The following is a 12315-nucleotide window of genomic DNA, read 5'->3' as shown; positions in this document are numbered from 1 at the left end:
TAACAGACACTTCTCTCTCATAGGTATTTGTGACAAATTGGGCTACGTGTCTTTGGACTTGCTCGATGGAAGTAGTGTTTTTGTTTGTGTATGGGACCCATGCAGCGACTGCATATTCCAAATGTGGCTTAACAATGGTGAGGTACATAGAAAAATAGAAAATAGGTGCAGGATTAGGCCATTCGGTCCTTCGAGCCTGCACCGCCATTTATTATGATCATGGCTGATCATCCAACTCAGAACCCCGCCCCAGCCTTCCCTCCATACCCCCTGACCCCCATAGCCACAAGGGCCATATCTAACTCCCTCTTAAATATAGCCAATGAACTGGCCTCAACTGTTTCCTGTGGCAGAGAATTCCACAGACTCACCACTCTCTGTGTGAAGAAGTTTTTCCTAATCTCGGTCCTAAAAGGCTTCCCCTTTATCCTCAGACTGTGACCCCCTCGTTCTGGACTTCCCCAACATCGGGAACAATCTTCCTGCATCTAGCCTGTCCAATCCGTTTAGGATCTTATACGTTTCAATCAGATCCCCCCTCAATCTTCTAAATTCCAACAAGTACAAGCCCAGTTCATCCAGTCTTTCTTCATATGAAAGCCCTGCCATCCCAGGAATCAATCTGGTGAACCTTCTTTGTACTCCCTCTATGGCAAGGATGTCTTTCCTCAGATTAGGGGACCAAAACTGCACACAATACTCCAGGTGTGGTCTCACCAAGGCCTTGTACAACTGCAGTAGTACCTCCCTGCTCCTGTACTCAAATCCTCTCGCTATAAATGCCAGCATACCATTTGCCTTTTTCACCACCTGCTATACCTGCATGCCCACTTTCAATGACTGGTGTATAATGACACCCAGGTCACGTTGCACCTCCCCTTTTCCTAATCGGCCACCATTCAGATAATAATCTGTTTTCCTATTTTTGCCACCAAAGTGGATAACTTCACATTTACCCACATAAAATTGCATCTGCCATGAATTTGCCCACTCACCCAACCTATCCAAGTCACCCTGCATCCTCTTAGCATCCTCCTCACAGCTAACACTGCCACCCAGTTTCGTGTCATCCGCAAACTTGGAGATGCTGCATTTAATTCCCTCATCCAAGTCATTAATATATATTGTAAACAACTGGGGTCCTAGCACTGAGCCTTGCGGTACCCCACTAGTCACCGCCTGCCATTCTGAAGTACAACTTCTCCTTAACTGAAGCTGAACAATGATGAAAATTGCATCTCAAGAAATTTTGGACTCCTGTTGCATGATGCGTGTTATCAAGGTTGTCTTGATGTTAGACATGAAGTCCCCTCCCAGACCATATTCTGTGCCATTTTCAGCACAGAATACATTTTGTCAGCATTGTGGAAGATTGATTCATCAGCCGAGGGAGAACAGGGTATGGGAATTATCTTTCCTTGCCCATTTTTGGTCTAAGACCCTAAAGGGGGCTGGGGTCAACATGAAGAACACCAAAGATTCTTCCACCTAGCTGCCTCTCAGTACATCACCACCTGTCGTAAGTCTGTACTTATAGCTGAGGTAGAATATAAACTAGACAGTGTGCAAGAAATCTGGCATATAGTCATCTTGCAGAATCAGATCTTATCATTCCAGGCCATTGCTTGGCCAGTTTGTGAGGCAGCCTTTTCACACTTCATGGAGGGCTCCCTGGTCAACTTGGCCGTGAGTGACTTTGGGGCCAAATCTAGCCCTAAGTTCTATGGCAGGATGTCAGTGCAGCAGGAATTCAATATATAGGGTCTGTTTTGTTGCAGTTAAGAAGCATTTGGTTGTTCTAGTTTCGTTCCAGGAGTAGGATTCTTTAGCCTGAAGACAGAGATGGAGTTCTTTGCCAGTCCGGTGTGTTTATTCCAGTTTAAATGCTATCATTGCTATGAAAGCTTAGAACATGATTTTCTGAATTCTTGGTCCAGTTCTGTTCAACCTCTATTGGTTTTATCATGTCATTCAACAATAGCCATTGTTTTCATTATCACTCTCCTTATTCGTAGGATGTTGACATTTTTGGCACTTGTTTCACTCTGTTGCTCCTTGACTGTAGTGGTTTGTAGTCACATAGCTCCTCAGGATGCTGGTGTGCCTTTTTTATACACCTTCTTCACCACTCTATGAACTAGTAGCTGTGGCTTTGGACCGCAAGATCCTGCCATGCATATACACTGTTCAAGGTCTTACTATTAACAGTGTACTGTGCCTTTACATTTGATCTCCCAAAGTGCAGCACCACAGATTTGGCTGCATTAAACTATATCTGATATTTTTTGACTATGTCTCACCAGACCTACATTTCTAGTTTCCTTTAGTGCTTGGTGTGGAAGATTGCCATTCTTAGTATCATCTGAGAAATCACTAACCCACCCATCTATATTTTCACCCAGGTCATTTATGTGTAACGCAAGCAGCAGAAATCCCTTACAGATCCCTGCAGTATCCCACGACGTGCACACCTCCAGCCAGAATAAGTCTCAGTGACTATAACCTTGATGGAGATGGAGGTGAAAGCACAGAGGAACATCTGGAGGAATTTCTGAAACGTCAGTTCGCTGCTGTTGTTACTGCGCGGTTGGGAATCTTCCGGAGGGAAGGCCTCAAAATCCCCGGCTTTGCCTGCTGTTGACGACCGAGATTGAGGTCGAATTGTTGGGGCAGAGATGGTGCTCAGTACTCGGTGTCGGAGAGCTGATCAGAGGCTCGAAGTTTTCGGATGACTCCGATTCAGACCATGGTCAGGCATGGCAGGGAGAGTTTTCCTTCCTTCTCCCGTCTGCGTGAGATGTGGGACATTTGAGAGACTTTGAACTTCTAACTGTGCTAATGGACTTCTTCATCAGATTATGGTATTGTTGCACTGTTGTAACTATATGTTATAATTATGTGGTTTTGTTAGTTTTTTCAGTCTTGGTCTGCCCTGTGCTTTGTGATATCACACCGGAGGAAATATTGTATAATTTCTTAATGCATGCATTACTAAATGACAATAAAAGAGGACTGCGTGTCTTTATAATCTAACCTAATCTTCTATGGGCAAGCAAATTCTGAAGCCAAACAGCTAAGTCACTGTGGATCCCTTGTATTATAATCTTCTAGATGATCCCAACAGGAGGGACCTTGTTACTGCCTTGTTAATCCACATAGGCAAGATCAACATCTCTACCTTTGTCATTCACATGTATCACTTTCTTGAAAAACGATGTTGTAAGTTATAACTTGTCCCACAAAAAGCTATGTGTTCCTATACAGCAATGCCTGATCAGAGTCCTGCCATTAACGGTAATTTCCCTTTACATTTGCTCTCCCAATGTGCAGCCATAGTCTTGAAACAGTCTTGATTCATATAAGGCTTCGAACAATAAAACTGGACATTGAATGTGAGGAAAATATTGAGTCTCCAAAGTTCCAATCACGTTGAGTAATGGCAGAGTATAATGGAACTTTAATGTAGAGGAATGTGGGGTGCTGGCAAAGGTGATCTACACTGGTCAACACATTTAGTAAGAATTCTATTATTTTAACTCTGCAGGGAAGAAGCATGTGTTTATTTGTTACTATTATATATTTTAATGCATAACATTTTAAAGAAACATTCAATAAATTAGTCTTATCTCTAAATATGAAGGAAACATAAATGCCAATACAACCTAAAGAATGTGTTGTGAACTGGTCAAAGAAGGAACATACTTATATTGCACCTATCATAACCATAGACCATCCAATGCAAGTTAATGACTGTAGTGTTGCCACTGTTGTCCAGTTAAAAGAGGCAATACAGTTCATTTGCACATGGTCCAATGAATGGCAATGTCATGATCTGATTTTTATTGGCATTTATTAAGGGGATCTGTAACATTGCCTGTATGGGTTTGGCTTATCTGAGAGAAGCTTCTCTGAGAGCACAGCACTTCCTCAGTGCCATAAGTTATCAGGCATTCAAGTGCCTGGAGTGGGACTTGAACCCAAGAACTTCTGATGCAGAGCTCACAACTGATAACTTTAGTGGGAATGGAAAACACTGCAGATGATGGAAATCTGAAATAAAAAGATGTTTGACCTCTACAGGTTGGGCAGCATCAGTGGAGAGACAAGCAGATTCAGCGTTTCTGGCTTTCCTGATGAAACACTGAATCCGTTTCACTCTTCACAGAGCTGCCTGATAGGGCGAGTACGTTCAGCATTCTCTGTTTAATATGTCTACTGGCCAGATTTGGAAAGATCACTAAAATCCCAAAATGTACAGGGATCAAAATCAGCATTCTGAGCTGATGAAATCAGAAAATGTTGGGAAAAAATATTGAGTCAGGCACCATCTATGGAAAGAGAAACAAGGTTAATATTTCAGAATTGTAACCTGTGTCATAACAGTATTTGACATTGTCTGTCTCAGTCTCCACAGATGCTGCCTGACGTGTTTCCAGTTTTTTCAGTTTTTAATTTAATTTCCATCATTTGCAGTTGTTCTTTTTATTGAAAGTTAATATTTTTTCTTTTCAAAACCAACAAAGAAAGTGACAGGCAGTACAATATTGGTGATTTTTTTTTCAATCTATTAAAAGATTCAGTCCACGCAGACAGGAACAGTACAGAACAACGAGTGCCCTACCACACAATGACTACAGTTAACCTCGGGGAGAACAAAAATTACATGTGAGGATAAAGTGAAACCGCACAAAGTGGCAGTGCAAAGCTGGCGTCTGGAATCTGTAACTGGATATTGTGTCAAGGAGCGTAAAATGCTATGGTGGGAAGGAGAGATGGGTGAGTTGGGGGTTGAAGAGGAGAGAGAGAGAGAGAGAGAGGGAGTGTGTGTGTGTGTGTGTGAGAGAGAGAGAGAGAGAGAGGGGAGGGAGAAGGTGACCTCAGAATGGAGGGAGAGCATGCAGCAGTGAGTGTGTGCATAAATGGAAGGGGTAAAACTGAGTAAAGAGAGAAGCAAGAGATGAGAACATATCAGCCACCTTCCTATACAGAAAAATTAACACAACAAGCAGCAATTTATAGATATATTTTACATTAGAAATAAAAAATACTTACAAACATATAACACTCTGAGCACCTTTTCTTTTTTTAAAAAAGGAGAGTAAATACAATTTTGGAGCACCATATTTACTAGTAAAGCTTCACAGACTTAATTCATCTTTTATTTGCTATTTGGTTCAAATTTACGGCAGGTGTATGAATTAAATAAAATCGTCTCTCTCTCTTTTTGTTGTGGTTTTATATTACAATCTATGGAGAACATTTTTTTAATTAAAAAAAAACAGAAAATTTTATCTTCTGGCCACTTTCCTTAATAAAATAATAACACCCACATCAAACCAGGCCACTACCTCCAGAGGGGAATTGATCTTAATGGAGCTGGAGGAGGAGGGGGGGAGAACACAGTAGGTGATACAACAGATCTTTTTTCCCCATATTTTGTTTTCCTTCATGTAAGTAACTGTGCTTCACATCTTCTGTCAGGTGAGCATGTAAGCTGCATGCCGAGGATTTCCTTCTCAGGGGTGAAGGGGTCAGCAAGGTGGTAGTGACACTAGTCATGGTGGGAGCTGGGCGAGTTTTAGCCCTGGAAACAAACAGGTCCCACTTCGAATCCGAACTTCTGGTGAGGTTCAGTGAAATCGGTGAAGAGCACGTCCACGAAGGGCATCTGTTCCACCTGCGGAGTATTGATCTCCAGGACTGTTTTGTCACTACCCTTCCTCAGCTGGGTCAAGGCAAGAAGAAAATGCATGTTAATTTGGATCTAGACATCGGGATCATCCCACACCATGCAGCAACTTCACTGGGCGTCCTAATTGACCTTTGAGGTTGCTGGTCAGACAACAGGCAAACAGGTCCTTCAGCCGACTGTGTCCACACTGGCCATTAAGTACCTGCCTATACCAATCCCATTTTCCCTTTGCAATCCTGGAAACTTGCCCCCCCCCCCCCGCCCCACCACCAACCACTCTCAATTCCCTTGCCAAGCTCCTACACAAGGGGTAATGTATAGCAGCCAATTAACCGAGTGAACATGTGTTCGAGGAATCCAGGGCACCCAGGGGAAACACATGCAGTGACTCCACTCAAGTAGCACGCCAGTTCAAGATTGAACCTGGCTCTCTGAAAGCTGGGAGGCAGTAGTGCTAACTGCTGTACCACTGTGGCACCTTTATTTATCCCTTGCCAAATGGTTTAAAACACACACACACACACACACACACACACATACACACCAGATGAAACCTCCAGCTTTGCTCTTCCTTTCTCAGTCGTGACCCTGTGTAGCAGGTCCAGCAGTCCTAAGCAGAGGAGGTAACAGCTCCACTGTGTCAGAAATATTCAGCACAGAGTGTGAGGATGGCATAGGCCAGAGTGAAGCTTCCCCCTATATTGCCTCATCCCCCATTCCCATGGTCAGACACAGGGTGAAGCTCCCTATAGACTGTTCCATCAAACACCTCCAGAGATCTGACAGAATGAAAGTCCCTCCGAAAACTCCCATCGTACACTAGGACAATTATACAGGGAGTGAAGATCCCTCTACTGTCCCACAACACATTCCCAGGATGAGACACTGTGAAGTTCCCTCTACTGCCCCATCACTCATTCCCAGGGCCAGACGCAGAGTGGAGCTCACTCTATGCTGTCCCATCACAGTTCCAGGGTTAGACACAGAGTGCAGCTCCCTCACTATCTGAACACACAATCCCAAGGTCAAACACGAAGCAAAATGCTCCCTACACCACTTCGTCACACACTCCAGGGAGAGAGACAGAGTGAAGCTCTCTCTACACTATCCCATCACAAAGACTTAGGGTCAGACATAGAGTCAATTTCCTACACTATCTCACCACACTCTCCCGGCATAGTAACAGTGAAGGGTAGATGCACACTCAACACTGTGTTCCACACATTAATTGGGGCAGCTATAAAAAGGGTCTGATGATTAGATAAAGGGTAAATTTCTTTCTGTGTTGGCCCATTAAGGACTCCAGATCATTTATAAAGTACAGAATTATATTCCCTTTCCACTGTTCCATCCATCACTGCCACTAAGAGCTGGATGGAGAACTATGCCACTCATTCATTGTGTAATTGGGCCAATTTCCATTTAACTTTGACATTTCCATAAACAAGTGTGTAACAGTGAGAGCTCAGACTGACCGCACAGCCATCCATGATGGCCTTGATGTATGGGTTGTTGTCAAAGGACATCTCCTCGTCATTGGCCCCCAGGAACCTCATTGCCTTGTCATAGCTGTCGGTTGCTGTGTGGTACCAGGCGACGGAGCGGTGACAGTGGTAGGTGAAGTTCTGGCGGGCTGCCACACTCAGTAATCGCAGGAAGGTCATCTGCACCACGCCAATTGGGTTGTTGTCTGAGTCTACATAGGATAACTGCAAAGGAAGTGAGGCATTGCATTAGTAACAGTACAAGATCCTCCAAAGTCTTTCTTTTGTCCAAGTAATGATGAAACCAAGGGATTTACAGCAGACAAATGGTTATAAAGCCTCCCATAGCCACCAACTGCAATAATGATCAGGTAGCCATTTTAAAGATGATCTGTAGTCATAGAAACAGGCCATTTGGCCCACTGAGTTCATGTTGACCATCAGATACCCACTTCCACTGTCTACACTACCTGCTGCGTCACGAAAGCAGCCATCATAATCAAAGATCCCTTACACCACAAATATCTATTCTTCTCCCCTACATCCATATTGAGCAGAAGATACACACCTTGAAAGTACTCATCACCAGGATCAAGGACAGCCTCTATTCCATTGTTTAAAATTCCTAAATGTATCTCTTGTATTAAAATTGAAATTGACCTCAAAACGTACCATGTCATGGCTTTGTATCTTATTGTCTGCCTTAACTATACTTTCCCTATAAATGTAATGCTATATTCTGCATTCTGTTATTGCTTTTCTCTTTGTACTATCTTCATGTAAATATGTTTTGATATTATATGTATGGATAGCATGCAAATATTTTCCATTGTACCTCAGTACATGAAAAAATAATAAACCAATTATTATTTCCAGCTTTCTACGGGGGCACAATTGAGAGCATCGTGACTGGCTGCATCACTGCCAGGTATGGGAACTGTACTTCTCTCAATCACAGGACTCTGCAGACAGTGCTGCGGACAGCTCAGCACATCCGTTGATGTGAACTTCCCACTATTCAGGATATTTACAAGACAGGTGTGTAAAAAGGGTCTGAAGGATCATTGGAGACCCGAGTCACCCCAACCACAAGCTGTTCCAGCTGCTACCATCCGGGAAATGGTACTGCAGCATAAAAGCCAGGACCAACAGGCTCCAGAACATCTTCTTCCACCAGGCCATCAGACTTAATTCATGATCTACCGACTTCATGATGACGCAACTGTATTTCTATGTTATGTTGACTATTCTGATGTATTTATTATAAACTACTATAATTGCACATTGCACATTTGAACAAAGACGTAACGTAAAGATTTTTACTCCTCATGTATATGAAGGATGTAAGTAATAAAGTCAATTGAATTTACTAATTACATTTATAAACACGTAGCCACAGCATTGGCCATTGAAGTGTTGCATATATCTCATTTGTTCAGGGTACACAATTCCACCACTTCATCAATCAGTGCATTCCAGATTCTAACTGCAAACAGGATGAAAAAATCCCTTCCTCAGATTCCCGATAAATGTCTTACCCTACGGCTCAATGTTGTGCATCGCAGTGTGGGAAAATCAGTGTACATCACTATCAGGACACAGAGTCATATAGCATAGAAACAGGCTCTTCAGCCCCTGCCTCCTCTTCTCCAAGAATGGATGAATGGTAGGACAACCCGGGAGTATTGAGGAACTGAAGGACCTTGGTGTACTTTGTACATCCAATTATCACAGCCTATCCACCCCTTCCTAATCGCTGAAACACTCCATCCCAAGCAACAACCACTTTTGTACTCTCTCCAGTGCAATCAAGATAAAGATTAGCTTTATTTGTCACATGTATTGTATATTGAAAAAATGTGTTGTCTGTGTCAATGACCAACACCATCCAAGATGTGCTGGATGCAGCCTGCAATGTCACCATGCTTCCAGTAACAACGTAATATACCCTCAGCTTACTAACCCTAACCTATATGTCTTTGGAAAGTGAGACAAAACCGTAGCACCTGGATGAAACCCAAGGAGTCACGGAGAGAAAATACAAATTTCTTACATGGGAATTGAATCCCTTATGAACACAACAGTCCAGTAGTCCAGCTGTAGGTCAACCACGTTTTTAAAGTTGTAATGTAATCTCCCTGCTCTTAGTCTCTGTCTTTTCTTCACCACCCTATCTAACTATGCTTCCATCTTCAGAAATCATTGGTCTCATTCTAGCCAAGGTCCCTCTGTTCCTCAATACTCCCTAATGCCCTAACATTCATTGTGTCTATCCTATCCTGCTTAGTCCTGCCAAAGTGCACCAGCTCACGCTTATCAGGAATACATTTCATCTTCCATTGCTCTTCCAATTCACCAACTAATAACTATTGTAACCTCACACCTCATTATCAAAGCCACCACAAATTTTCATGTCATCCATAAAGTTACATTTACAAATATTGACCCATCAGTTAAGGGAGAACATCTTTGCTCCTCATTGAAAACAGCGCCACAGCATCAGAATGGACAGATGGGAACTCAGACTAAAGTTTTGTTTGCGATGTGGTGCTAATCAAATTGAACATCAAAATCTAGGAGGGAGGAGAAGATGGCGGCGCGACGCAGCGCGCACAGCTCTCTGATGAAATGATATCGTATTTGCAAGTAGGATGCCGTGCACAATTCTGATTTGATGGAGACAGACGTGAGAAGCACAGAGGAACATCTGCAGTAACTTCTGAAATGCCCGGTTTGCTGCTGCTGCTACTGTGCGATTGGGAATCTCCGGAGGAAGGCCCCAAAATCCCCGGCTTTGCCTGCTGCTGGCGACCGGGGCTGGGGTCGAAGCATTCGGCAGAGATGGTGCTCGGTGTCGGAGGGCAGGTTGGAGCTCGAAATTTTCGGACAACTCAGAGTCGGACTGCAGTTGGGTATGGCAGGGAGAGTTTTCTTCCTTCTCCTGTTTGCATGAGATGTGGGACTTTCGAGATACTTTGAACATTTTTACCATGCACACGGCCTGTTCTTCATCAAGTTACGGTATTGCTTGCACTGTTGTAACTATATGTTATAATTATGTGGTTTTTGTCAGTTTTTCAATCTTGGTCTGTCCTGTGTTTCTGTGATATCACACTGGAGGAATATTGTATCATTTCTTAATGCATGCATTACTAAATGACAATAAAAGAGGACTGTGTGTGTGTCCTGCATGCCGGTCGTGCACGCAGTCTGGTACAGCCGTTTCGATCAGTATTCTTCACTTTCTTCTTCTTACTTTTTAACTTACGTTATTTTTTGTATTTTTTTTTCACGGTAACACGTCGAAGCTGCACCCTCTCTAACATGCTGGTAGAGAGAGTTTTATTTGGGTTTTTAGCGCTGGAAATAATTACATCTCGATGCGCGGGACAGAAGCAAGGTCGCATTGTTTATTCCAGGGACCAGCTGCTTGCGCTAAGGCTGGCCGGTTTAGTGAGCAGAGCGGCGGACACCCCTGCTGAAATCTGGAGGAAAACACACAGAGGATGCAGAGGGGATCACAAAGGCGAGGAAAGAGGACCGGGTCGAGACAACAGAGACTTATGGAGAAGAGGAGTTCGGTGGGTCATAAAATGGACGAGTTCACGGTGCTAGCCAGGCGTCAGAGAACATTTCGGGAGTGCAGTGTTATGTGTTTCACCGAAATGGGGCTGCACGAGGACATACCCGATCAAGACTTCTCCATGGACGGCTTCCAGACCGTTCCGGCTGACTGGAAGTGCACTGAGAGCAGTAAGCGTAAAGGAGTTGGGTGCTTGCTGTTCTGGTTAACAACAGATGGTGCAATCTGGGTCATATTACGATCGAGGAACGTGTTTGCAGACTGGATATTGAACTTTTTACTGTTGGACTTCGGACACATTCCACTGAGATACAACACTGGGCGTTATGGGAGGTTGTTCCTGCCTGTGGCCATCGAACTTGCAGCTCCTCCCATGGAGGGTCAGACTCTCTGAGCCAATAGACTGGTCCTGGACTTATTTTCTATCTGGCATAGTTTGCATTTTGTTGTTTGATTGTTTGTGGTTTTTGTGTTGCTATATTTACACTCTATTCTTGGTTGGTGCGGCTGTAACGAAACCCAATTTCCCTCAGGATTAATAAAGTATATCTATCTATCTAATCTAATCTAATCTAAAAATCTCAGCTGCTTGGTACGTAGTCACAAATACAGAGACACACACGACTACTCATGTATAAACCTGCTTCAGTGAGATCACAATTCCACAGTAAATGATCTCCTCACCCTTAATGCATTCCTCACAGCTGAACTCAATGACACAGATCACCAGTTCTAAGAATTTTATGTGTGGTCTAGTGCCAGTTTCACTCTGATTCAGTGAAGTGGCCTTGGCAGATTGTAGCAGGTTGTAGGGTCATTGTTTGTGCATTATGGGCTTGGAAGTAGATGTTAGCTTGTGTTTTATACCACATCGACTATGGCCTGGCAGTGGAAAAACAAACACACACAGAGGAACACAGTGACATGCAGACACATGCATACAAGAGCACCCAAGCACACACAGACTGATTCTGATTGAGATTCACTTATCACTTGTACATGTAAATACAGTGAAATGTATCATTTGTGGCAACAATCAACACCACCCAGGGATGTGCTTGGGAAACCCACAGCGATCAGCACACATCCACTTGCCAACATAGCACTCCCACAATGTTCAGCACAACAACATCAGCAACAAAACAAAACACAACAACAACAAAGCAAGCCCCCCCCCACGCGCGCACGTATATATATACACACACACACACACACATACACACACACAGAGATAGATAGACAGATGCACACACACAGGTAAACAAAGACAACCACACACAAGCTCAGACAGATGCACACACAAAGATAGGCACACAGAAACATGCACAGACAGACAAACACACACATATACACAGAGGCATGTACACCGGGGGATTAACTCCCCAGCCTCACTAACCCAAAGAATTGATTACAATGAGTCACTTTGTGTCGGCTCTTACCTGTGCTCCTTGTTTAAACTCACTGAACCAGGCCCCGGGGTATTCATTATTCCATGAGGACATCTTCACCTGCAAGTTAGATGATCAGATGTGATTTCAATGCCCACATTACCCTCT

At 43.5% G+C, this 12315-nt stretch overlaps 2 protein-coding genes across 2 annotated transcripts in view; one reads left to right on the top strand and one right to left on the bottom strand.

Moving 5' to 3' along the window:
• LOC140198417 (nuclear factor 7, brain-like) overlaps positions 1–2460 on the top strand; it is a 36317-nt gene extending 33857 nt beyond the window's left edge. The window contains exon 7 of the mRNA XM_072259506.1: positions 2403–2460. Within this exon, the coding sequence (XP_072115607.1) occupies positions 2403–2417 (15 nt within the window). The 3' untranslated portion in view covers positions 2418–2460. The remainder of the gene's footprint in view (positions 1–2402) is intronic.
• Positions 2461–3561: 1101 nt separating this feature from the next.
• The window catches only part of LOC140198073 (collagen alpha-1(V) chain-like), a 269358-nt gene continuing 260604 nt past the window's right edge, over positions 3562–12315 (bottom strand). The window contains exons 65-67 of the mRNA XM_072258945.1: positions 12199–12267; positions 7168–7401; positions 3562–5725 (exon numbers count right to left, since the gene is read on the bottom strand). Coding sequence (XP_072115046.1) covers positions 5579–5725; positions 7168–7401; positions 12199–12267 — 450 coding nt within the window. The 3' untranslated portion in view covers positions 3562–5578. The remainder of the gene's footprint in view (positions 5726–7167; positions 7402–12198; positions 12268–12315) is intronic.

The sequence above is a fragment of the Mobula birostris genome, chromosome 5, assembly GCF_030028105.1.
Source record: "Mobula birostris isolate sMobBir1 chromosome 5, sMobBir1.hap1, whole genome shotgun sequence".
Lineage (NCBI taxonomy): Eukaryota > Metazoa > Chordata > Chondrichthyes > Myliobatiformes > Myliobatidae > Mobula > Mobula birostris.
The sequence above is the reverse complement of the archived record's forward strand: the minus strand, read 5'-3'. Positions and strand labels throughout refer to the sequence as shown.